Source organism: Hypanus sabinus, chromosome 23, assembly GCF_030144855.1.
Source record: "Hypanus sabinus isolate sHypSab1 chromosome 23, sHypSab1.hap1, whole genome shotgun sequence".
Lineage (NCBI taxonomy): Eukaryota > Metazoa > Chordata > Chondrichthyes > Myliobatiformes > Dasyatidae > Hypanus > Hypanus sabinus.
Window position 1 is genome coordinate 53,478,137 of NC_082728.1, and position 26,726 is coordinate 53,504,862.

The 26,726-nt window shown below is 42.2% G+C and overlaps 1 protein-coding gene across 1 annotated transcript in view; it reads right to left on the reverse strand.

Annotated features, from left to right (window-relative positions):
• Positions 1 to 244: 244 nt before the first annotated feature.
• Positions 245 to 26,726, reverse strand: part of LOC132380199 (transient receptor potential cation channel subfamily V member 6-like) — an 81,701-nt gene continuing 55,219 nt past the window's right edge. Inside the window, exons 14-16 of the mRNA XM_059948886.1 lie at positions 8,811 to 8,917; positions 7,193 to 7,305; positions 245 to 1,354 (exon numbers count right to left, since the gene is read on the reverse strand). Coding sequence (XP_059804869.1) covers positions 1,251 to 1,354; positions 7,193 to 7,305; positions 8,811 to 8,917 — 324 coding nt within the window. The 3' untranslated portion in view covers positions 245 to 1,250. The remainder of the gene's footprint in view (positions 1,355 to 7,192; positions 7,306 to 8,810; positions 8,918 to 26,726) is intronic.

Consider the following 26,726-nt stretch of genomic DNA (forward strand, 5'->3'; position numbering starts at 1 on the left):
ATTCACTTTTGGTTCCTTACTCGGTTTGGCTACCATAATCAACTTTACAGCACACAGCTCTTAAAGAGATATTAGCATTCATTTCAGGCAAATGTTACATACGTGGGCATTCCAGTTGGCTTTTAGTGCTTCTTAAATAAAGTAAACCACAATGATAACTCCTTAAATCAAGGATTCAGTTCAATTCAGGTTTAATTGTCATTTAACCGTGCATGAATACAGCCAAACAACATAGTGTTATTACATGGGCCAAGGTGCAAAGACACATTACCAACAGTCACACAGTAAGCACAGACAAGACCAGAATCAAATAACAGGAATCCCAACACCCACCTTCCCTGCGACACCTTGGCTTGATGCCTAGTCCTTGCATATACATGTTGACAAACCCATATAGAATATCAGTAAAAATACAACGATGCAAACTATGCATATTCTAGCTTTGAGGCCCAGTCCTCACATATACAAGCACATCTAGATTAGTGAAAACACAACCAGATCAATATATGTGTATATCGTCCAAACCCCTCAGCCCATTTTAAATCTTCAGTCATTACAACTGTGCTATGCCACACCCAGTAGAGCACAACGTCTCTGATCCCTAGGCCTGAGTCCTCTGAAGCGCCAATTACACAATTTTTCCCTCGTCCCTCCAGTTTGACATTTGGACAGGATGTGCTGCCTGCTCAGCCCTCCAAAAACACAACCTTAGGACACAGAAATCTTTTCCATTGTTAGAGTTTTATTAACAGGAAGATGGAAGAGAAATCTACATTTGTTGCTTGCACTTCTAAAATGCTGCCAGCCTTTTCAGTCAACAGACATAATGAAGTAATGTTCCTGTGCACTGTTGTGGACATGAGAATCATAGGATCATATTGGACAACATATAGGTGGATATATAATACAATTGAGACAGACGCTCTTAATGAATGATACTGTGTGGGTAGTGTTGGGATATTCATAGCCACAGCATAATTGTTGAGAAACTTACAATTAAACCAAATGAGAATTATCTTCAGCCAGTGAGGTAAGATTGACCCAAATATTCTGCAGACACACAACCACCAAAGTTTAGTTGTCAATGAATCCACCAACTAAAAGAAAAGCAAATGAAACATCCCAGTAATGTTAAATGTGATCGGCCTCATTGTAGCTCTCGTTGTACAGATCGCTGGTGTTCTGGCCCATCCTTCTCTGCCTCACCATGTGCCACCCCTGGCGAGTCTTCTGTTTGTTTTTGTTTTTGACTAATGCTTCTTCTTTCTCTGTCCTTTCATCCTGCCTCTTTGTTTCCGCAGCCTTGCTGTTAGATGGGATCTCCAAGACAGCATTGTCATTCCTGCTATCCACCCTGCAAAAGTCAACCACAATGTTAGCCTGGCTTTCCACAACACTAAATCTAGTTCATTTCATGCAGCTTAAACACAGATTTAGAACATAGAACATAACAAAAGTTTTTTTTTTCAGATATATAAAGAGAAAAAGAGAGGTGAGAGTAGATATTAGACTGCTGGAAAATGACACTGGGGAGGTAGTAATGGGGACAAGGAAATGGCAGACAATCTGAATGAGTATTTTACATCCACCTTCACTGTGGAAGACACAGGCAGTATGCCGGAAGTTCAAGAGTACCAGGGAGCTTGAAGTAACTGCAATTGTTATCATTAAGAAGAAGGTGCTTGGGAAACTGAAAGGTCAGAAGTAGGTAAGTAAGTTACACCAGATGGTGTTGATACCAGGTTTCTGAAAGAGGTAGCTGAAGTGATCATGGAGGTATTAGTATTTATTTCTCAAGAATCACTAGATTCTGGTATGGATCTGGAGGACTGGAAAATTGCAAATGTCACTCCACTCTTTGAGAAGGGAGGGAAGCAGAGGAAAGGAAATTATAGGCCAGTTAGCCTGAACTCAGTGGTTAGGAAAATAATTGGAGTCAGTTGTTAAGGATGAGGTCTCAGAGTACTTGGAGGCATATAATAAAATAGGCCAAAGACAGCATGGTTTCTTTAAGGGAAATTATTGCCTTACAATTGCCTGTTGGAATTGTTTGAGGAAATAATAAGCCAGATAGATAAAAGAGAGTCAATGGACGCTGTGTACTTGGATTTTCAGAAGGCCTTTGATAAGATGCCTTACATGAGGCTTATTAACAAGATAAGAACCAATGGTATTACATGACTAGCATGGACAGGGGATTGGCTGAATGGCAGGAGGCATAGTGTGGGAATAAAAGGAGCACAGTGTGGGAATAAAAGGCTGCCAGTGACTAGTGGTGTTCCAGAAGGGTTAGTGTTCGGAGTGCTTCTTTTTAATTTTAGATGTCAATGACTTAGATGATGGAATTAATGGATTTGAGGCCAATTTTGCGAATGATATGAAGATAAGTGGAGTGGCAGGAAATGTTGAGGAAGCAATGAGAGGCTGTGAGGATTTATCAGGTTAGAAGAATGGGCAAAGAAGTGACAGATGAAATACAGGGTTGTGAAGAGTATGGTCTCGTACTTTGGTAGAAGAAATGAAAGTTTTCTAAGTCGGAAGAAAATTCAAAAATCTGAGGTGCAAAGGGACTTAAGAGTCACTGTATAGCATTTTCTAAAAGTTAACATGCAGGAAAAATCAGTGGTGAGGAAAGTAAATGCAATGTTAGCATTCATTTTGACGGACTAGAAAATAAAATCAAGGATGTAAGCTGACACACTGCTGAGTCTTCACTTGGAGTATTGGGAGCAGTTTTTGCCTCTTATTTAAAAAAGGATGTATTGACATTGGAGAGGGTTCAGAGGAGGTTCATGAAAATGATAACTGGAATGAAAAGGTTAATATACTAGGAGTACTCACTGGAGATAAGAAGAAATGTGGGGGGAATCTCATTAAAACCTACTGAATTTTGAAAGGCCTAGATAGAGTGGATGTTTCCTATGGTGAGGAAGTCTAGGACCAGAGGGTGCAGCCTCAGAAAAGAGGGGTGTCTATTTTTCTAATAGAGATGAGGAAGAATTTCATTAGTCAGAGAGTGCGTTGCCACAGGTGGCTGTGGAGGCTAGGCCATTGGGTGTATTTAAGGTAGATATTGATAGGTTATTGATTAGTCAGGGCATGAAAGGTTACAGGAAGAAGCCGGGAGAATGGTGTTGAGATGGAAAGTGGATCAGTCCTGACTGAATGGCAGAGCAGACTTGATGGCCAGAATGGTTAATTCTGCTCCTATCTCTTATGGTCTAACATGGAACAGTACAGCCCTTTGGCCGTTGTGCTGACATTTTAACTTACTGCAAGATTAATCTAATGCTTTCCTCCTAAATAGCCCTCCATTTTTTTCATCCATGTGTGTATCTAAGGGTCTCTTAAATCTTCTTATCGTATCTGCCCCTACCACATTCCTGACAGTGGGTTCCATGCACTTACAACTCCCTGTGTAAAAATCCTACCTTTGACAGTCTGCCAATACTTTTCTCCAATCACTTTAAAATGATGCCCTCTTGTATTAGTCATTTCAGCCCAGGGAAAAAAGGTGCTGGCTGTCTACTCTGTCTATGCTTTCTGTTATCTTAAACATCTCTATCAAGTCACCTCTCACCCTCCTTCACTCCAAAGAATAAAGCCCTATCTCAATCAACCTCTCCTCATAAGACATGCTGTCTAATCCCAGTAAATCTTCTCTACATCCTCTCTAAAGGTTCCACATCCTTTCTAAATTGAAGTGACCGAAGCTGAACACAATACTTCAAGAGTGATCTCAATGGAATTTGATAGAGCTACAACAGTACCTTGCAGCTCTTGAACTCAGTCCCCCAACTAATGAAGGTCAACACACCAGAAGCATTCTTAACCACCCGATCAATTTGCTCTGCAACTTTGAGTGATCTGTAGATGTGGACCCCAAGATTCTGCTACTCCTCCACAAGGCTAAAAACTTGCCAATATCCTTGACCTCTGATCCATTGTACCCTTTCATAACTTGGTTCATCAATGAAAGTTCTGTGGAACTATAAAATGATCAAATGCAGCGTAAATCAGACAATAATTAACTGACATGGCTGTCAGTAGCCACGCAAAAGGGAAGGAGGGGGTTGGAATTTGCAGCGGTTTCCCTGTGAGGGACCTTAACATCTGAGAGCATTGGGGCAACTGACAGCTGGGGCTGGTGCTTAGACAACCAGGTGATAATATTCATCAAAGGTGAGGTTCTTTCTTGAAACACATGGAGATGAGTAAAATACTGACATCAAACACACATTTATAGGAGTCCTGCACTAATTGCATTTTGTATTCTCCTCACACCCCCATCAACTCCCACCAGATTCTTCTACCCCTCTCTTACTGACTAGCAGCAACATACCAACACCATGTATTTGGAAAGTGGGAGGAAGCCTATCCAGGAATGGGCAGTACGTGAAAACTTAGCACAGATAACGTACAATTAAATCTGAGTCTCTGGCTCTGTGAGGCAATGGCTCTATAAGCTATTTCATCCATAGAATGAAAAATTGAATCAATGCTTCTGGCTATTTGTCCCATCTGAAACATTAACTGCTTCTGCTTCTACAGATCCTGCCTGATCCGATAAGTGTTTCCAGCATTTTTTGTTTTTGGTTCCGATTTCCAGCAACCACAGTTTTTATTCTGAAGCACAGGGAAGTGAGGAACAGTAAAATATGCCCTGGCCCTAAAAAAGAGTTTTATGCTTTATCCAACTGCTTTATATCTTCAATACATAAGTGTACCTTATCCTTGTCAGAGTGGAACAAAAGACCAACTTTGTCTTTAAGCTTCAATGTTGGGGAAGTGCAATCAGATGTTTCCCATTTGGGAGGGGGTGTATTGTGTACATGATGTAAAGGGATTTCAAGGTCCAGGGCCTGACTGAATGTATCGTGAGACTTTTTGGGAAGTGAGAGAGAGTATTGCAGAGACCCTTGCTTCATTGTTAGCCACTGGTGAAATTCCCAAAGACTGGAAGGTGGTTAATATTGAGATCTTAAAACCTAGGCCATTTGGCACATTGAGTCTGCTCTTCCATTTGATCATGGCTGATCCATCTTCCTCTGAACCCCATTCTCCTGCCTTCTTCCAGTAACCTCTGATGCTTTGACTAATCAAGAACCTATCAACCTCCACCTTAAATACACCCAATGACATGGCCTCCACAGACACCTGTGCCAATGAATTCCACAGATTCACCACTCTCTGGCTAAAGAAGTTCTTCCTCATCATTTTAAATGGACATCCTTCTATTCTGAGGTTGTGCCCTCTGGTCCTAGGCTCCCCCACGATAGGAAACGTTCAGAATCATAATCAAGTTTATTATCACTGGCACGTGTCATGAAATTTGTTAACTTAGCACCAGCAGTTCAATGCAATACATAATACAGAAGAAAAAAAGTAAAAATAAAATTGGTAAATCAATTACAATATATACTGTATATATTAAATAGATTAAAAATCATGCAAAACAGAAATAATACATATTAAAAAGTGAAGTAGTGTTCATGGGTTTAATGTCCATTTAGGAATCAAATGGCAGGGGGGAAGAAACTGTTCCTGAATCGCTGAGTGTGTGCCTTCAGGCTTCTGTACCTCCTACCTGATGGTAACAATGAGATAAGGGAATGTCTTGGGTGCTGGAGGTCCTTAATAATGGACACTGCCTTTCTGAGATACCGCTCCTTGAAGATGTCTTGGGTATTATGCAGGCTAGTACCTAAGATGGAACCGACTAAATATATGACCCTCAGCAGATTCTTTAGTTTCTGTGCAGTAGCCCCCCCCCCCCCACTCCTTCCCATATGAGACGGTGATGCAGCCTGTCAGAATGCTCTCCACGGTACATCTATAGAAGTATTTGAGTGTTTTCATTGACATTCAAAATTTCTACAAACTCCTATTGAAGGTATAGTTGCTGTCTTGCCTTCTTTATAGCTGCATCGATATGTTGGGACCAGGTTAGGTCCTCAGAGATCTTGACACCCAGGAACTTGAAACTGCTCACTCTCTCCACTTCTGATGCCTCTTGGAAAACTGGTATATGTCGCTTTGTCTTACCCTTCCGGAATTCCACAATCAGCTCTTTCATCTTACTGACACTGAGTGCAAGGCTGTTGCTGCAACTCCACTTCACTAGTTGGTATATCTCATTCTATCTGAGATTCTTCCAACAATAGTTGAATCATCAGCAAATTTATATATGGTATTTGAGCTATGCCTAGTTACACAGTCATGGGTATGGGAGAGAGTAGAGCAGTGGGTTAAGCCAACACCCCTGAGGTGCACCAGTGTTGATTGTCAATGAGAAGGAGATATCACCAATCCACACAAATTGTGGTCTTCGGTTAGGAAGTTGAGGATCCGTTTGCAGAAAGAGGTACAGAGGCCCAGACATTCACTCTACCGAGGCCTTTTTTCAACGTTCGATAGGTTTCAATGATATTCCCCCTCATTCTTCTAAATTCCAGTGAGTACAGGCCCAGAGACATCAAATGCTCTTCATACATTAACCCTTTTATTCCCAGAATCATTTTTTGTGATTTTCTTTTGGAATTTCTCCACTGTCAGCACATCCTTTCTTACATAAGAGGCCCAAAACTGCTCACAATACTCCAATTGAGGCCTCACCAGTGCCTTATGAAGTCTCACCATTACATCTTTATTTTGATATTCTGGTCCTGTTCAGTTGTTTAAGAAGGGTAACAAAGTTCTCACATGGTAGGCTGTTCTGGAAGGTCCATGGAATCCAGGAAGGGCTAGTTAGGTGGATTCAAAGTTGGCTCTGAGTTGAGAAGGAGATGATATTGGTTGATGGCTGTTTCTCAGAATGAAGGCTGGTGACTCGTGATGTGGTGTAGAAAATGGTGTTGGGACTTTTGTTATTTGTTATTTATAGAGATGATTTTGATGCAAATGCATAAGGCTGGATCAATAAGTTTATAGATGACAAAAGTGCTAATGATAGCGAAGAAGGTTTTTGTAGATTATAAATGGATCCTGATCAGTTAGGGAAGTGGTTGGAGGGGTAGCAAGTGAATTCTAATACACACATGTGCGAGGTTCTTTGGAAAGTCAAATGCCTGAAGACATGCTATGAATGGTAGGGTACTGGGGTGTGTAATGGAACACAGGGACCTATGAGTACAAGTGGATATTTTATCAAAAGTGCATCACAGTTAGACAGGGTCATGAAAAAGGTACTTACTACATTGGCATTCATCCATCAGGCACTGAGTGTAGGAGCTGGGACATGATGTTGCATTTATATAAGTCATTGGTGAGGCTGCATTTGGAGTACTGTGTACGGTTTTGGTTACCCTGTAGTAGGAAAGACGTAGCTAAACTATAAATAGTACAGAAAAAAATTACAAGATGTTGCCAGGTCTAGAGGAACTGAATTATAGGGAGAGATGAGCCAGGCTGGGAATTTATTCCTTTAAACATAGGAGAATGAGGGGTGACTTTATAGAAATGTTTACAATGAAGAGGGGCATAGATAAGGTGGATAGTAATAGTCTTTTCCTCAGGTTAGGGGAGATCGGAACTAGAGGGGCACAGATTTAGGGTGAGAGGGATAAGATTTAAAAGGGACCTGAATGGCAACTTTTTCACATGGAGGGTGGTGTGCATATGGAATGAATGCTAGAGAGAGTGATTAAGCCAGGTACAATATTATTCTTTAAGCAGCACTTGGGTGGGTACATGGTGGGTGGAACTGAGAGGGGACTACTAATGCAGGAAATTGGGACTAGCTGGGTGGGCACTGAGGTCAACATGGTGTCTTTGACTCTATGATCCCTCTTCAATGATATTGGTGTCTAAGCCCTAAGATCAGTAAGTCTCAGATTTGCACAGTCTTTCACTGGGTTAAAAATGGGTTCTATCTTTACTGGTGTCCACAAGTTGGAAAATACATAATATCACTTGATATGGTAATTATATGTTAATGGTGCTGTAATGAATGGTATTAATGAAGGCCAATTAACATCAATGTTTATTTATTGTCTTTCCCTGCATGGTTGCAATGGTACAGAAACAAACTATCCCACATCAATTGGCTAGTTTCAGTGTGTTTGAAGTATCAGTAGAAGCTATTTTTAAATGCAGTTTTATTTTATTTATTTAGAGATACAGTACATCACCACAGGAACCCCAATTCAATGCTGGCCGAATCAAGAGAAAATTTACAATCACCAGTTAACTTAACAACCAGTATGTCTTTGGACCATAGGAGGAAGCACATGGAGAAAACTCACAGGGAGGATGTACAGACTCTTTACAGATGATGTCAGAATTGAACTCTGAACCCTGATATCCTAAGTGGCCTCTCACCGTGAAACTGGCAGCCTGTCCTAAAGATCAATAGTATTTGAATACTGTGGGGAGGTTACATTTTTTCTTACAAGTCTAGTTCTCATTTGAGTTTAATAATATTTTTTACAGGAGCTTGCTCATATGTATGGTTATACTAAAATTAGCTATTGTAAACCTGGGAAGGGCTTGTAAATGGCTTTAAATGGAAGGCATAATCAGTTTGGTTAATATATTTCTTGAACTAAATCCTTGGAAAGAGAAACAGTTAATACCTCATGTCTGGGATCCTTTATCAGAACTGATAGAGAGTTCTGGGCCTGAAATATTAACACCATTTCACTCTCTCCACGAAAGTTGCCCGACTTACTGAGTGTTTCAAGCATCCATCAACCTCAGGTTTTCACTTCACTTTTCCAACATATGCAGTTCTTTTGATGTTTGTTATATGTCTTAATCTGCTCAATTCTATGAGCACATCCTTCAAGACTAATAGTGACCTTTGAACTCACCGCATATACCAGCTATCTCCAAGTCCATACTGTTTTCCACAAATTCCCAGGCGAGGAAACAACCAGGTTGGGAGTCGCCGCTCAAGGAGGAGAACTGTGGCAACAACCTTGGAACTCAACAAAGGTCAGGTATTAAAACACAGTACCAGGATAAAGTACAAGTTGAAACTTGCCTGGCAATTCACATGGTTTGGCACATAATATAAATTATAAAAGTGGATAAATCTCCAGGTCAATTAAAGTAAAATTGGATAGGTATATGGACAGGAAAGGAATGGAGGGTTATGGGGTGAGTGCAGGTCGGTGGGACTAGGTGAGAGTAAGCATTTGGCATGGACTAGAAGGGCCGAGATGGCCTGTTTCCATGCTGTAATTGTTATATGGTTATATTAAATCTGTAGTGCTGATATGTACTAATTCATTCTAACTAAAATCTAATAGTACCCAAGATCTGTCTGACCCTTTTATGGTGTCCAAATTCTCTAATTAATTTTCTTCCTTATATTTCCAATTCTGTTTTTCTAATTCGGAATCTTTGTTATGTTTCCTACTTCCTAGTTCTTGCTTAAACCTTTTCTATCAGCATCAGCATGCTTGCCTATAAAGATAAGGTGTATTTTCCCTGTTGAAGTGCTCCCTGTCTGACCTGATGGGTCTCACCTTCCCCACAATTAATCACAATGCCTCAGGACTCTAAAGACCCCCTTTCAATGCCAATTATCCACCTATGTACTCTCATGCGACCTCACCACTCAATGGTATATGCCACCAGCAATAATCCAAGATTACCAGCACTGAGGTCTTGTCACTCTTCTGAACTCTTGCAACTCTTCTGCTAAATCTTATCCTCTCTTCTATTTGTATCATCAATACTGATGTGGACCATAACTTCTGCTTGTTCATTTCTCAACTTCCAGGATGTTCTACATCTATGAAGTGATATCCTTGACCACAGGAGCAGAGAGGCAATATATCATCTGCTATCACTTCTGCATCAACAAAATCCCCTGTCCATCCTCCTAACTATAGAATTCCCTATCTTGACTTTCCTCCTCCCTCTTTGTATGGCTGAGACACAGCTGATGTCACAAACTTTGGCCAGTCTCCGCATGCCAGGGAACTCCTTCTTGGTCAGTATTCAGAACCAAACTGCGTTCGATCCAAATAACTGCTCTATCTTTGTCTCTTGTTTTCCTTCTGTCCCCTGTTCCACCCTCCCCACCTCTCCCTCCCTCTCAAACAAACTTCTAGAGATGTATAGAGGAGAGAATCCTGATTGGCTGCATCACAGCCTGGTATAAAGGTTCCAAAGCATAGAGACTGCAGATGGTTGTAGATTCAACCAGCTCCATCGCAGGCACAATTCTCCCCACCGAGGACTACTTTAAGAAATGGAGATTTAGAAGGATGGCATCTATCAATCAGGACCCTCACCACCCAGGACATACCCTCTTCTCATTACTACCATCAAGGAGGAGGTACAGGAGCCTGAAAACCAACAGTCCATAGTTCAGGAACAGCTTCTTCTCCTCTGCCATCATATTTCTGAACAATGCCTCATTAATTCATTTTTTTGCACTATTTACATATATTTGTAATTTATGGCAATTTTACGCCTTTCACTGTACCACCACTATACAGATCAGTGAGATGCAGTGAGATTCCACCGAGATGCAACACTGAGCGTCATAGGAAGTCATTCCTGCCTGTGGCCATCAAACTTTACAACTCCTCCTTCAGAGTGTCAGACACCCTGAGCCAATAGGCTGGTCCTGGACTAATTTCCACTTGACATTATTTACTTATTATTATTTAATTATTTATGGTTTTATATTGCTATATTTCTACACTATTCTTAGTTGGTGCGAATGTAACGAAACCCAATTTCCCTCGGGATCAATAAAGTATGTCTGTCTGTCTGTGATAATAGACTGGATACTGATTCTCAAGCTCCGTGGAGTGCGGTTGAACAGGAGATATGGGAATAAAGGTCCATAATCCATTGAAAGTGGCATCACAGGGAGACAGGGTTATGAAGAAAGCTTTTGACACATTGGCTTTCATAATCAAAATACAGGGCATGTTATGTTGAAGTTGTATAAGATTATCAATAAGGCCTAATTTAAAGCATGGTGTGCAGTTTTGATCACCTACCTACAGGAAAGATGTAAATAAGGTTGAAAGAGTACAGAGAAAAATTACAAGGATGTTGCTGGGTCTGTAGGCCCTGAGTTATAAAGAAAGATTGAATAGGTTAGGTCTTTATTCCTTGGAATGTAGAAGATTGAGAGGGGATTTGATCGAGGTATACAAAATTATGAGGAGTTTAGATAAGGTAAATACAAACTGGCTGTTTTCACTAAGGTTGGGTGGGACTACAACCAGAGGTCATGGGTTAAGGGTGAAAGGTGAAAAGTTAAATGTTTAAGGGGAACACAAGGGGAAACTTCTTCACTATGAGGGTTGTAAGAGTGTAGAACAAGCTGCCAGCACAGGTGGTGCAAGTGAGCTCAATTTCAAAGCTTAAGAGAAGTTTCGATAGGTACATGGGTGGTCAGGGTATGGAGGGCTGTGGGCCTGGTGCAAGTTAATAGGAGTAGGCAGTTTAAATGGTTTGGCACGGATGAGATAGGTCAAATGGCTTGCTTCTGTACTATACTTTTCTATGACTCTAGGATGTGCATCTTTTACAACATGCTATTCACAAAATGCAGCCTCTAAGGTGGTCTACGCTAGTGGTTCTCAAAGTGGGCGATATTGCCCCACCCCATCTCCGGGGATGGTGGAGTGGCACTCGGTAAGCTAGGAGAGCAGCTGAGGGATTACAGACTTAATTTAAGAAATTAAATACTTATTATAAGTATTTTATACTCATAATCAATTATAATGATCACTTAATCACCCCATCTCTTGCTAACCCACTGTCTTTGAGTTTGCTTGAACAGCATGACAGCTGTTGGAAAGGAATGTGACTCTTCTATATTTGGCATATCGTGAGAAATTTGGACCAAAGAAATCATGCCACACATTATTGCCGTTCACTACTGTAGTACAGTTTTAGATAGGACAATTCCTATACTCTAATCATGCAGTGACGCAATTCATGTGAATTAGGGAATGACGTTCAATGGGGTTAAGTTCAGAATCTGTCCTTTTGAACGATCTTGATAGCATTTCTCTAGGCCACAGCCTAACTGAGGTATTGCTACCTCCACTTTATGGACTTTCAGGTAGAGTCATTTTTTTCCTGAACTATGATGACATCATAACTTTCCCCTTTTTTGATCGCAGCACAGGAGGTTGAACTTAAACAACAGGAGATTGACCGTGGACGTGAATCCATAATGAAAATGGCAGAAGCAGAACAAATGAAAAATAAGTGTTAATGGTATAGAGTGGAGTATCTGGAAAATGGATTTAATCCAGCATCAAGCAACCAACAGCAGCCAATATTGTGTAAAAAAGCTTTTTTCAAATGAGGCAATGAAACTATCCATTCCTTGAACATTTTGAGAATACATTTTGATAAAGCAAACAAGAACTTGGCTTATTTTCAGTCACTTCGTGAAAACTTGCAAGAAATGGAAAACATTTCAAACTATGTTTGCCAGCACTTCACACAAAACAGTGATGGTTTCCATGCTTAATACAACATTTCATTGTCCATTACTAAATCTGGAAAGCTCCATACAATGGAATAAGAACAGATTCTTCCAGCAAAAGGGGATATTCTGAGTACGGTTTTGCATAAATCACCAAACCAAATAATTTGAACAATTCTGTTCAGTGACAGCTCTGTTCAAAGATGAATAGATGAAATGTCTGAGACACATTGTGCAACAACAGAATTTGCTCCGCAGTTTTATCAATCAACTTTGTAGGGTAACAAATCTTTTCTTCTTCATTTCATAAAAGATGAAAGCATGGTTCAAGAGTTGTTATTTGCAAGGTGACTAGAGCAGATATGAAGGTGAAATCAATATTTGGGGTTGTTGAGCAATTTTTTCAAAGAGGACATTTCTGTCACCAGCATTCTTATCAGCACATTCTTCGGAGCAAGGAGGCTGCGAGTGCATGTCATCAGCCACTACAGCACAAAAAGTTTAAAAAGGCAAGGAATCTTCAATGGTTTTTGATTTGGAGCAAGAAGGCTGCGAGTGAATGGTTGATTTCAGGAGCGAAGGCAGTTTTTACTACATGGGTTAAAAGAGATACAAGATTGCGCAGGCACGTGTCATCACCCAGCAGAGTGCGAAAGGTTTAAAAAGGTAAGGAATCTTCAACAGTTTTTTGATTTGGAGCAAGAAGGCTGCAAGTGAACGGCTGATTTCAGGAGTGAAGGCAGTTTTTACTACACAGGGTGAAAGAGAGGCAAGACTGCGCAGGTGCATAACATCAGCCAGTAGAGCACGAAATGTTTAAAAAGAAGACTGCCATATCCAGTGGTCAGTGTTTGGAACAGGCAGCAAAATGAGAGGCAGCAGAGTGATAGGGCTTTGGCTCAACGGGCTTAGGCAGTAACGGGACGAGGCGAGATAGGTTTTACCTGTGTTAATTGCAGAAAGGAGCAAGTATGTGTGTGAGGCCAGTGTTCTGTGCTCAGTGTCAGATGAGGGATGCCCTGGAGTCTCCCAGCCTCCCGGACAGCCATAGGTGTACCCGGTGTGTCGAGCTGCAGCTCCTAAGGGACCAAGTTACTACCAAGAACTAGAGATGCAGCTTGATGAGCTTCTCCTGGTCAGGGAGAGTGAGGAGGTGATAGAGAGGAATTATGGGCAGGTGGTCACACCGAGGCCATGGGGGACAAACAAGTGAGTCACAGTCAGGAGGGGGAAGAGGAAGAGTCAGGTACTAGAGAGTACCCCAGTGGCTTTACCCCTTGACAATATAATTCCTGTTTGAGCACAGCCTATCTGGGGGAAGTGACAGTGGCCGTGCCTCTAGCACAGAGTCTGGCTCTGGGGCTCAGAAGGGTAGGGAAAGGAAGAGGAAGGCAGTAGTGATAGGGGACTCTATAGTCAGACAGGTGATTCTCTGGATGCAGGAAAGAAACTCCAATGGTAGTTTGCCTCCCAGATGCCAGGGTCCGGGATGTTTCAGATCGTGTCCACGATATCCTGCAGTGGGAGGGAGAACAGCCAGAGGTACATATTGGTAAACAGGACCGCAAAGGTAGTAATCTCGGGATTACTGTCTCTGCCACATGACAGTGAGAATAAGAATAGAATGAGGTGGAGGATAATTGTGCGGCTGAGGGATTGGAGCAGGGGGCAGGGATTCAGATTTCTGGATCATTGGGACCTTCTTTGGGGCAGGTGTGACCTGTACAAAAAGGATGGGTTGCACTTGAATCCCAGGGGAGCAATATCCCAGTGGGGAGATTTTCTAAGGCTACCGGGGAGAGTTTAAACTAGAATTGTTGGGGGATGGGAACCAAACTGAAGAGACTGAGGAAGAGGCAGCTGGTTCACAAATAGAGAAAGCTAGGAGACAGTGTGCGAGGGAGAATAGGCAGGTGATAGAGAAGGGACACGCTCAGACCGAAGGTTTGAGATGCGTCTATTTTAACGCAAGGGGTGTTGTGAACAAAGTGGATGAGCTTAGAGCATGGATCAGCACTTGAAAGTATAATGGGGTGGCCATTACAGAGACTGGGATGGCTCAGGGACAGAGATGGTTACTTCAAGAGCCGGGTTTTAGATGTTTCAGAAAGGACAGGAAGGAGGCAAAAGAGGTGGGGGCGTGATCAGAAATAGTGTGACGGGTGCAGAAAAGGTGGACGCCATGGATGGATTGTCTATGGAATCTCTGTGGGTGGAGATTAGGAACAGGAAGGGGTCAATAACTTTACTGGGTGTTTTTTATAGGCCACCAAACAGTAACAGAGATATCAAGGAGTAGATAGGGAAACAGATCCTGGAAAGGTGTAATAATAAGAGTTGTCATGATGGGAGATTTTAATTTCCCAAATATCAATTGGCATCTCCCTACAGCAAGGGGTTTAGGTGGGGTAGAGTTTGTTAGGTATGTTCAGGAAGGTTTCTTGACACAATATGCAGATAACCCTATAAGAGGAGAGGCTGTACTTGATTTGGTACTTGGAAATGAACCTGGTCAGGTGTCTGATCTCTCAGTGGGAGAGCATTTTGGAGATATTGATATAATTCTGCCTCCTGTACAATAGCATTGGAAGAGAGAGGAACAGACAAGTTAGATTGGAGAGGTATTGATTAGGAGTAGTCAGCATGGCTTTGTCAAGGGCTGGTTGTGCCTTCTGAGCCTGACTGAATTTTTTAAAGATGCATCTAAACACATTGATGAAGGAAGAGTAGTAGAAGTAGTGTATATGGATTTCAGCAAGGCATTTGATAAGGCTTATTGAGAAGGTAAGGAGGCATGGGATTCAAGGGGACATTGCTTTGTGGATCCTTAACTGGCTTGCCCACAGAAGGTAAAGAGTGGTTGTAGACGGGTCATATTCTGCATGGAGGTTGGCCTCAGGGATCTGTTCTGGGACCCTTACTCTTCGTGATTTTTATAATTGACCTGGATGAGGAAGTGGAGGGATGGGTTAGTAAGTTTGCTGATGACACTAAGGTTCGAGGTGTTGTGGATAGTGTGGAGGGCTGTCTGAGGTTACAGCAGGACATTGATAGGATGCAAAACTGGGCTGAGAAGTGGCAGATGGAGTTCAAGTGGGAAGTCGTTCATTTTTTTAAGGTCAAATATGATGGCAGAATATACTATAAATTGTAAGTCTCTTGGCAGTGTGAAGGATCAGAGGGATCTTGGGGTCCGAGTCCATAGGATGCTCAAAGCAGCTGCACAGGTTGACTCTGTGGCTAAGAAGGCGTACATCATTTGTTGGTCTACATCAATCGTGGAATTAAATTTAGGAGCTGAGAAGTAATGTTGCAGCTATATAGGACCCTGCTCAGAACTCACTTGGAGTACTGTGCTCAGATCTGGTTGCCTCACTACAGAAAGGATGTGGAAGCCATAGAAAGGGTTCAGAGGAGATTTACAAGGATGTTGCCTGGATTGGGGAGCATGCTTTATGAAATAGGTTGAGTGAACTCGGCCTTTTCTCCTTGGAGCAATGGAGGGTGAAAGGTGACCTAATAGAGATGTATAAGATGATGAGAGGCATTGATTGTGTGGATAGTCAGAGGCTTTTTCCGAGGGCTGAAATGAGTGCCACATGAGGACAAAGGTTTAAGATGCTGGGGAATAGGTACAGAGGAGATGTCAGGGGTATGTCTTTTTACTCAGAGAGTGGCGAGTGCATGGAATGGGCTGCCTGCAATGGTGGTGGAGGCGGATATGATAGAGTCTTTTAAGGGACTTTTGGATAGGTACATGGAGCTTAGAAAATTAGAGGGCTACGGGTAAGCCTAGTAATTTCTAAGGTAGGGGCATGTTTGGCACAACTTTGTGGGCCTGAAGACAGACAGGCAGACAGACAGACTGACAGACAAACATACTTTATTGATCCTGAGGGGAAGTCGGGTTTTGTTACTGCCGCACCAACTAAGAATAGTGGAGAAATATAGCAATATAAAACCATAAATAATTAAATAATAATAAGTTAATCATGCCAAGTGGAAATAAGTCCAAGACCAGCCTATTGGCTCAGGGTGTCTGACACTCCGAGGGAGGAGTTGTTAAGTTTGATAGCCACAGGTATTGTGCTGTAGGTTTTCTATGTTTCTATTCTTGCTTGTGCAAAATGAGACACCATCAATGACAGATTGCCTCCATAGGGTTTTTACTTTCTTTAAAAAAGCTGTACCTAACTCATTTATCATTCTCTGTGTAATGCCAGACAACATCTTCTCAGATAAAAACCTACCTATGCACAAATAATTAAATACTGTTATAACAGCAGTAAATAAAGTCAAGTTGCATAGTCTCAGTTTTCAACTATTTTGAGAGCTTTGCATTGAGAATGATAAACAGTTTCATTGCTTGCTGTTGTACACAGAAGTCAGATGGCTCTTAAAAGGAAATTGCCTGAGATGCTTTTATGTGATTTTTGAAACTGTGTTAAAATTCTCTGAAGACTCCAATGCTTCATTCAGTAATCAAATCAAGAATATTAATACCAAGATAAATAAAATAATTTTTAGCAATATTAAAAGGTATTTGATCATAATAATCAGAGTAATTATTAATAGGAAATAATTCACATTCATGTAAGTTTAGTTTATATCCAGAAAAAATACTAAATTCAGTAAATATAAATAACATAAAGGGAATAGATTCCCTAGGGTCTGAAATATAAACTAATAAATCATCTGCATATAATGAAACCTTATGTAGTTTATCCCCTCTCTTAATACCCTGTATAGAATTAGAATCCCTAAGAGCAAGAACAAGTGGTTCTAAAACCAAATTAAATAATAAAGGACTGAGAGGACAACCCTGACAGGTTCCTCTATATAATCTAAAATAAGGAGACTTTTGATTATTAGTTATAACTGCTGCCACTGGGGCTTGATAAATCAGTTTGATCCAGGAAATAAATCCCGGACTGAAACTAAACCTCTTCAAAACCTGAAGCAAATAAGGCCATTCCACCCTGTCAAAAGCTTTCTCTGCATCCAGAGACAAAATACATTCAGATTCTTTAACTGAGGGGGAATAGATGATATTTAACAATCTTCAAATATTAAAATGCGAATACCTATTTTTAATAAATCTAGTTTGATCATTTGAGATAACAGTAGGCAAAATATTCTCAAGTAGGCTAAAATCTTAGAGAGAATTTTAAAATCCACATTCAGTAAAGAGATAGGTCTATAGGATGCACATTCCGATAAATCTTTTCCTTTTTTAGGAATCAATGAAATTATTGCATCATAAAAAGTTTTTAGAAGATTCCCAGAGGGTATAGAATCAGTGAAAGTTTGACAAAGATGTGGTGTAAGCATTTCATTGAAGGTCTTATAAAATTTCACTGTATATCCATCTGGTGTCGGAGCTTTCCCTAATTGCATAGAGGATACAGCTTTAGCTATTTCCTCTTGTTTAATAGGTGCATCTAGTATATTAATATCTTGAGTCAAAATTTTCAGGTGTATTTCGTTTTTGCAAGAATCTGTTCATAATAAAAGTATTACCAGAGAATTGAGATTTATAAAGATTGGATTAGAAACATAAATATCTTATTAATTTCATAAGGGTCTAACGTTTCAATTCAGTTCCACATGGCAGGCTTATTCAGAAAGTCAGAAGGCATGGGATCCAGGGAAGTTTGGCCAGGTGGATTCAGAATTGGCTTGCCAGCAGAAGGCAGAGGGTTGTGGTGGAGGGAGTACATTCAGATTGGAGGGTTGTGACTAGTGGTGTCCCACAAGGATTTGTTCTGGGACCTATACTTTTTGTGATTTTTATTAACAACCTGGATGTGGGGGTAGAAGGGTGGGTTGGCAAGTTTGCAGATGTCACAAAGGTTGGTGGTGTTGTAGGTAGTGTAGAGGATTGTTGAAGATTGCAGAGAGACATTGATAGGATGCAGAAGTGGGCTGAGCAGTGGCAGATGGAGTTCAACCTGGAGAAGTGTGAGGTGGTACACTTTGGAAGGACAAACTCCAAGGCAGAGTACAAAGTAAATGGCAGGATACTTGGTAGTGTGGAGGAGCAGAGGGATCTGGGGGTACATGTCCACAGATCCCTGAAAGTTGCCTCACAGGTAGATAGGGTAGTTAAGAAAGCTTATGGAGTGTTAGCTCTCATAAATCAAGGGATAGACTTTAAGAGACGCGATGTAATGATGCAGCTCAATAAAACTCTAGTTAGGCCACACTTGGAGTACAGTGTCCAGCTCTGGTCGCCTCACTATAGGAAGGATGTGGAAGCATTGGAAAGGGTACAGAGGAGATTTACCAGGATGCTGCCTGGTTTAGAGAGTATGGATTATAATCAGAGATTAAGGGAGCTAAAGCTTTACTCTTTGGAGAGAAGGAGGATGAGAGGAGACATGAGAGGAGACATGAGAGAGGCGTACAAGATATTAAGAGGAATAGACAGAGTGGACAGCCAGCACTTCTTCCCCAGGGCACCACTGCTCAGTACAAGAGGACATGGCTTTAAGTTAGGGGAGGGAAGTTCAAGGGGGATATTAGAAGAAGGTTTTTCACTCAGAGAGTGGTTGGTGCGTGGAATGCACTTCTCTAGTGTGGTGGAGGCAGACACACTAGAGAAGTTTAAGAGACTACTAGACAGGTATATGGAGGAATTTAAGGTGGGGGTTATATGTGAGGCAGAGTTTGAAGGTCAGCACAACATTGTGGGCCGAAGGGCCTGTAATGTGCTGTACTATTTTTTGTTCTATGTTCTATCTGGTCTACATATTTTCAAAATCTGTCTTCTGACTATGTTTGCCTTTAACTGACCAGCCAAAAGTATATCTCCATGTATATAAAATAAACTTTTAGATTTTAAAATTTGCTGTTCGATGGGAAAGGTCAGAAGCAAATCATATTGTGTTTGAAGTCAACCCTTTCCTTATATAGATCTTCAGAAGATTTTACTGAATACACTTTATCTCTCTAATTTTATTAGTAAGCATTAACAGTTCCATTTTAGTTTTCTTTCTTAAAGCTGCTGAATGTGAAATTACCTGGCCCCTAAGATTTCATTGTGTCCCATATAACCAAATTTGGCATTCCTTCAATTGTATTAAGTTCAAAAAATATAGGAATTTGCTCCTTAATAAAACTAACAAAGGCTGGATCCTGTAACAATACGGAATTCAATCTCCCCTGTGGCATTTTCAAAATAACTATCAGAGAGCTTGGGTTAATTTCAGAGGCGCATGATCCGACAATGCAATGACATCATATGCATACTCAACAACTGAGTGTAGCAAGCGTGTGTCTTGAAAAAAGTAATCAATTCTTGAGTATTTATGATGAACATGTGAAAAAAAAGAAAAATCTTTGTCATTAGGGTGTTTATATCTCCAGATATCGACCAGGTCATATTCTAGTAGAAAAGAATTAATACAGGTTGCCACTTTATTAGGAGGTGCCGGATTGGTTGATGACCTGTCAATCGCCAGATTCAGACAGCAATTGAAGTCACCGCCCATGATCAAATATTCATTTAGATTCAGTAGCTCAGAAAAAAGCTTCTTAAAAAAATCAGAACTGTCTGAATTAGGTGCAGACCCAAAGCTACCTTTTGACCACATAATAAACCAGTAACAATTAAATATCTTCCAGTCAAATCAGTAATAGGATTAAAATGTACAAAAGGGATTTTAGAGTTAACAAAAATAGATACCCCTCTAACTTTATTAGTCGATAAAGAATGATATAAAGGATCTTCCCATAATTTGAAAAAAAAATCTTCATCCTGTCTCCGTACATGAGTTTCTTGTACAAAAATAATAACTGCATTAAGTATTTTTAATTTCTTAAAAATCTTTACGCTTAATAAGATGATTCATGCCATTCAGATTCCAAAAGATTTTATTAATTTTATTAACATCCTTGTTTAAGATTTAATTTAGTCTTAATAAAGAAAACTATTACGCAAGTGCACATTAATCCAAAAGGAACAGATTTGACCAGAAGTGACGACATATTTGAGAGAAAATGTCCATCAACAGAACCACCCAATTGAGAAAAAAAACCTATTCTAATAGCCCCCCTCCCACAAAGCCCGAAAAAAAGTGACCAATAGGATGATCGCATGCTAAGCTAATGACCCTTAACCCTGTCCTCCATTTTGCAGCTATATTAAAAAAAAATGAGATATTCATCCCACCGAATCTAGCCATAATAAAAGAGATAAACAAATTTCAAAAACTGCAATGTTATGTCTAACAATAATAAAAACGTAACTGTCGTTGGCCAGCTTAAATTTATCTAAAGTATATTAATCATGTCTTCAGAAAAGAATAAATCCAAGCAAATACTATTACAACTGAAGTTAATTCTTTCAAAAACAATTTACAATTTGTACAAAAAAAGTTGAATATATATATATATCAAACCTAAAGCTATATTAATATTGAGACAAGCAAAAAGATAGAAAAATAATTCAAACCAGGTCCTACACAGACCCCTATAAAGCAACAATTCAGTGATGGCTACATCATACCTGGCAATCTGTAATCATACAACAAGATCATCCACCTTATTTCTTATACTATGTGCATTTAGATGAAACACCTTGAGTACCGTACTTGCTATCCTTTCTGATTCTACATCCTTAATGTTTTTAAACCCTCCCCAACAGCTCTAACAAACCTGCCCGCAAAAATGTTGGCCCCCCTCGGGTTCAGATGCAACTTGTCAGTTTTGAGCAGGTCATATTGACCAGAAAAGATTTCAATGATTCAAGAACCTGAAGCCCTGCACTAGCTTCTCAGCCACGTATTTATCTCCCAAGTTATCCTGTTTCTACCCTCACTGGCAAATCCCTCTAACAACAATCCCAAATATCATATCTGCTGAAATCCATTCCTGTTATCTGAATCTGAAGGTAGATCTTAAACTTCTTCATGACTTGGAACAACCAGGAGGAAAAAAAAACAAAGAAAAGAGAGAGAAAGTAAAGGAACACAGAAATCACTAAGAGTGACAACTTGGTTCTCTATAACTACACACAAAACACCAGAGGAATTCAGCATCTACTCAGAGAAATGGATAGTCAACATTTTGGGCTGAGATAGTATCTACTATGTTCCTTAGCAAAGATTTCCAACTAAAATTCCAAAAAACTGACTCAGCCTCCACTGAGAATATTTAACTAGCAATCAGTTCTTGCCAATCAACTCATAAACTGGAGCTACCACTTGCAAGTAGCTTTTTTTTAACCACTAATTAACAATGGGGAATTGATGAGTGAATATTGAAATTAAATGATCAATGTAACCACATAGGTAAGTAAATTCTAGAACGGAATCAAGCCTGAAAACCTCTAGTTACAGAAATCCTGAGTTGTGAACTTGGCATGTCATGAAATTGATTTCTTGCGTTGCTTGGATGGATGCACCAGATGATGCATCACTGTCTTCTCCAGGCAAGTACTCTACCTTCTCTGCACACAGGAGGTCTCAGAAAGTCTATCTTACTCTCTCTGGCTATCCATCCAATAGGATGATGATGGTTCCTTTCAGTCAGTTAGTGGGTTTGATATGTGCATCCTGGGGTGGCTGTACGGGCCAATCCTTGATAGGCACTGCTTGCCTCATATTTACGTACACGACGCTGGAAGAACTCAGCAGGTCAGGCAGCATCTGTGAGAAGAGAGTAGCCAACGTTTCAGGCCGAGACCCTTCATCAGGAATGGGGGGGGGGGAAGAGAGGGCCGAAGCCCAGTAATAGGGGAGGGGGAAGGGCTAGAGGCGCCAGGTGGAGAACCAATCAAAGGAAGAATAAAGGGGGGAGGGGATAAGCATGAAAGAACTGTAGAAATAAAGGAGCAGAAAGTTGAAAGGGGAGGGGCAGAGAGGGACCTAAGATGGGGGGGAGGGGGAGGGAATTACCAGAAATTAGAGAATTCAATGTTCATACCACCAGGCTGGAGGCTACCCAGACAGTAGATGAGGTGTTGCTCCTCCAACCTGAGTTTGGCCTCATCATGGCAGTAGAGGAGGCCATGTCTGGACATATCAAGATGGGAATGAGAGGCAGAGTTGAAGTGGGTGGCAACTGGGAGGTCCTGTTTATTGTGATGGACGGAGTGGAGGTGCTCGATGAAGCGGTCCCCCAATCTGCGTTGGGTCTCGCCGATGTAGAGGAGGCCGCACCGGGAGCACCAGATGCAATAGACAACTCCAGCAGACTCGCAGGTGAAGTGTTGCCTCACCTGGAAGGACTGTCTGGGGCCCGGAATGGTGGTAAGGGACAGGTGTAGCATTTGCACTTACAGAGATAAATGCCGGGTGGGAGTTCTGTGGGGAGGGACGTGTGGACCAGGTAGTCATGGAGGGAATGATCCCTGCAAAAAGCTGAGAGGGGCAGGGGTTGAAAGATGTGCTGGGTGGTGGGGTCCTGTTGAATGTGGCGGAAGTTGCAGAGGATAATGTGTTGGATCCGGAGGCTGGTGGGGTGGTAGGTGAGGACAAGGGGAACCCTGTCCCTGTTGTGGTGACGGAAGGATGGGTTAAGGGCTGAAGTGCAGGAAGTGGAGGAGATGTGGGTGAGGGCATCTTTGATGACACCAGAAGGGAAACCACGATCCTGAAAGAAAGAGGACATTTGAGAAGTCCTGGAACGGAAAGCCTCATCCTGGGAGCAGATGCGGCGGAGACGGAGGAACTGGGAATAGGAAATAGCATTTTTGCATTGGGCAGGGTGGGAAGAGGTATAGTCAAGATAGTTATGGGAGTCAGTGGGTTTGTAGAAGATGTCTCTGGAGATGGAGACCGAGAGATCAAGAAAGGGGAGAGAAGTGTCTGAGATGGACCAAGTGAACTTAAGGGCTGGGTGAAAGTTAGAAGCAAAGTTGATGAAATTGATGAGCTCAGCATGGGTGCAGGAAGCAGCACCAATGTAGTTGTCGATGTAGTGGAGGAAAAGTTGGGGAGTGGTGCCAGTATAGATTTGGAGCATAGACCATTCCACATAACCCACAAAGAGGCAGGCATAGCTGGGGCCCATGGCTACACCCTTGATCTGGAGAAAGTGGAAGAACCAGAGGAGAAGTTATTGAGAGTTAGAACAAGCTCCGCCAACCGGAGGAGTGTGGTGGTGCTGGGGAACTGGTGGGGTCTGTTATCCAAAAAGTAGCGGAGGGCTTTGAGGCCTTCTTGATGGGGAATGGAGGTGTATAAGGATTGAACATCCATGGTAAAAATGAAGCAGTCAGGGCCGGGGAATTGGAAGTTATTGAAGAGGTGAAGGTCATGGGATGTATACTGGATGTAGGTGGGGAGAGTCTGAACTATGGGGTTAAAATGGAGTCCAAGTAGGCAGTTTGGTGGGGCAGGAGCAGGCTGAAACTATGGGTCTGCCTGGACAGTCAGGCTTGTGGATCTTGGGGAAGAGGTAAAACTGAGCTGTGCGGGATGTGGGAATTATGAGTTTTTTGGCTGAGGGGGAAGGTGTCCGGAGTTGATGAGTGTGGAGATGGTGCGGGAGACAGTGGATTGATGTTTTTTGGTGGGGTCCTGTGGCAGGGGTAAGTACGAGGAGGTGTCAGAGACCTGCCGTTTGGCCTCAGTGAGGAAGAGGTCCATCCGCCAGACTATTACAGCATCACCTTTGTCTGCAGGTTTGATGGTGAGGTTGGGGTTAGTGCGGAGAGTGTAAAGGGCAGTGCATTCAGAGGGAGTGAGGTTAGAATAGGAGAGAGGGGTGGTGAAGTTGTGACGATTGATATCTCGGCGACAGTGAGAGAAGAAAAGGTTGAGAGCAGGTAGAAGGCCCGATGGGGGTGAACAGAAGGAGGAGGAGACTAGAAGCCGAGAGAATGGATCATCACTGGGGGGCGGGGGGATTCCTTGTTGAAGTAGTAGGCTCGGAGACATAGGCGGCAGAAGAAGAGCTCAGCATCATGGTGGGCACGGAACTCACTGAGGTGGAGGCGGAGGGGGACAAAAGTGAGGCCCTTACTGAGGACAGAGCGTTCTGCCTCAGATAGGGGAAGGTCAGGGGGGCTGGCGAAGACAAGGCAAGTGACCCTGATATGGCCAACACGTCTCACATCCGTATAGCAAGGCTGATATGACAACGGCCCTGTATACCTCACACTTGGTGGCCCACCTCACGCTCTGTGACCAAACTTGATCTTTCAGCTGGCCAAAGGCAAAGCAAGCTTCTCTGGTTCTTGCCTCAATCTCTCCATCCAGAGAAGCTGAGGATGTTACTATGCTGCCCAGGTAGCAAAGCCTGTTGGCAGCATTGAGACAAGTGTCATCAATGAGGACAGCTGGTTCTTTGTAGCTTGAGCCAGGAACTGATTGGAACAAAACTTCTGTCTTTTCAGGTTGATTGTCAGTCTGAAGCTTTTGGCTGCACTGGCAAAGTGACTGGTGATCTCCTGTAAGTCTTTGAGAGAATGGGCAACCAATGCACAGTCATTAGCAAACTGTAGCTCCTGCGCCACAATGTCCCTGACTTTTGTTTTTCCTCTCAGTCTTGTGAGGTTGAGGAGCCGCCATCAACCCTAATTTGTAGGAAGACCCCTGACTTCAGGTCTGAGGTGGCATCCTGAAGAACAGCAGCAAAGAATAGTCCAAACAGAATAGGAGACAAAACACAACCCTGTTTTACTCCATTGCTCATGGGAAATGAGCCTGACAACTCACCACACATGTTGATGCGGCCTTCCATGCCTTCGTAGAACTGACTGATGGTTGATGTTGGTTAGGCATGGGGGGCAACCGAATTTTGGTAGGAGCTTCCACAGGCCATCTCTACCAACAGTGTCAAACGCTTTGGTTAGATCAACAAATGTGACATAGAGACTTCTCGGCTGCTCAACACATTTCTCTTGGAGTTGCCTCAGCGACAAGATCATGCCCACTGTACTACGGCCTGATCGAAAACCACACTGGCTTTCCGGAAGGATGTTGTCACTGATGTTGGACGCCAAGCATCTAAGGATGATCTTTGCGAGGTATTTTCCCAAAACTAACAGAAGAGAAATGCCGTGGTAATTGTTACAGTCTCTCTTGACTCCCTTGTTCTTGTAGATGGTCACAATTGATGTGTCTTTGAAGTCCTGTGGTAGGTCTGTAGCTCCCCACAACTTTGTGAACAGCCGCTGCAGGCATGATGTCAGTGTGTTATCACCATACTGGTAGATCTCGGCTGCAATACAATCAGGCCCTGGTGTTTTGTTGGGTTTTAGCTGTTTGATGGCTTTGATGACCTCGTGAAGCATCTAGCTCGAACAGTATGGGTCGAGGGTGTACTCTGCCCAGTGCTTCATTGGTGATTGTTCCTGGTCTGTTCAACAGCTCGTGGAAGTGTTCTTGCCATCTTTTCATGTGCTCTGACTTCTCAGTGAAGATGGATGTACTGTCCTTGCTCAGGAGTTGTGAGGTGCCTTGTTTTGATGGACCATACACAACCTTAATTGCTTCATAAAAGCTTCTTGAGTCATTACAGTCAGCAAAGGTTTGTAACTCCTTGGCCTTGTTCGCCCATCAGTGGTCTTTCATAGCTCTGAGGTGCCTCTGCAAAGTTGATTTTGCACTCAAAAAGGCACGTTTATTGGAACTTGAGTTTGGGTGTCGATGATGAGCCTGGTGTGCAGCTGCCTTAGCTCTTAGAAGGTCTTGTACAGATTGGTTGCTCTTATCAAACCAGTCCTGATGCTTGCGCTTGACTTTCCCCAGGGCGTCCTGGGCAGCACCATACACCTTTTCTTTAAAGGCATTCCAGTGCTCAGTTATATCGTCTGGTGGATTCTCAACCAGTCTGCTTAGAGCAGTTTCCATAGAAGATTTCAGGGCATCAGCATCTCACGGTGTTACAACTTGGTGGTGTTCAGCTTTTTGAGTGGTTTGGCAGCATACGGTCTGTGTGGAGGTTTGATCGATAGACATTAGATCCAACCACACCATGTGATGATCAGTTGAGCACTCAGCTCCACGCTTAACTCTGGCAGTTTGTCCAACTCTAGCAGTAAGAATCACAAGCAGAATCTGATTGTTGTCTCATGGAACATACGACCTCTGTTGGACAATGCTAACTCTGATTGCCCAGAGAGACGCACTACACTTGTTGCTCGTGTGCTCAAGTACTACAACATGAACATTGCGGATCTCCAGGAGTCCCGACTCACTGGAGAAGGCATGCGGTGTGAAGAGAAAGGAGGGTACACATTCTTCTGGTCCGGCAGGCCCGAAGAAGAACAAAGATAATCTGGTGTGCGCTTGGCTATGAAGAACAGCCTCACAGCAAAGCTTCCAACCTGCCTGTTGCTGTGTAATCTTACTGATATTTCACT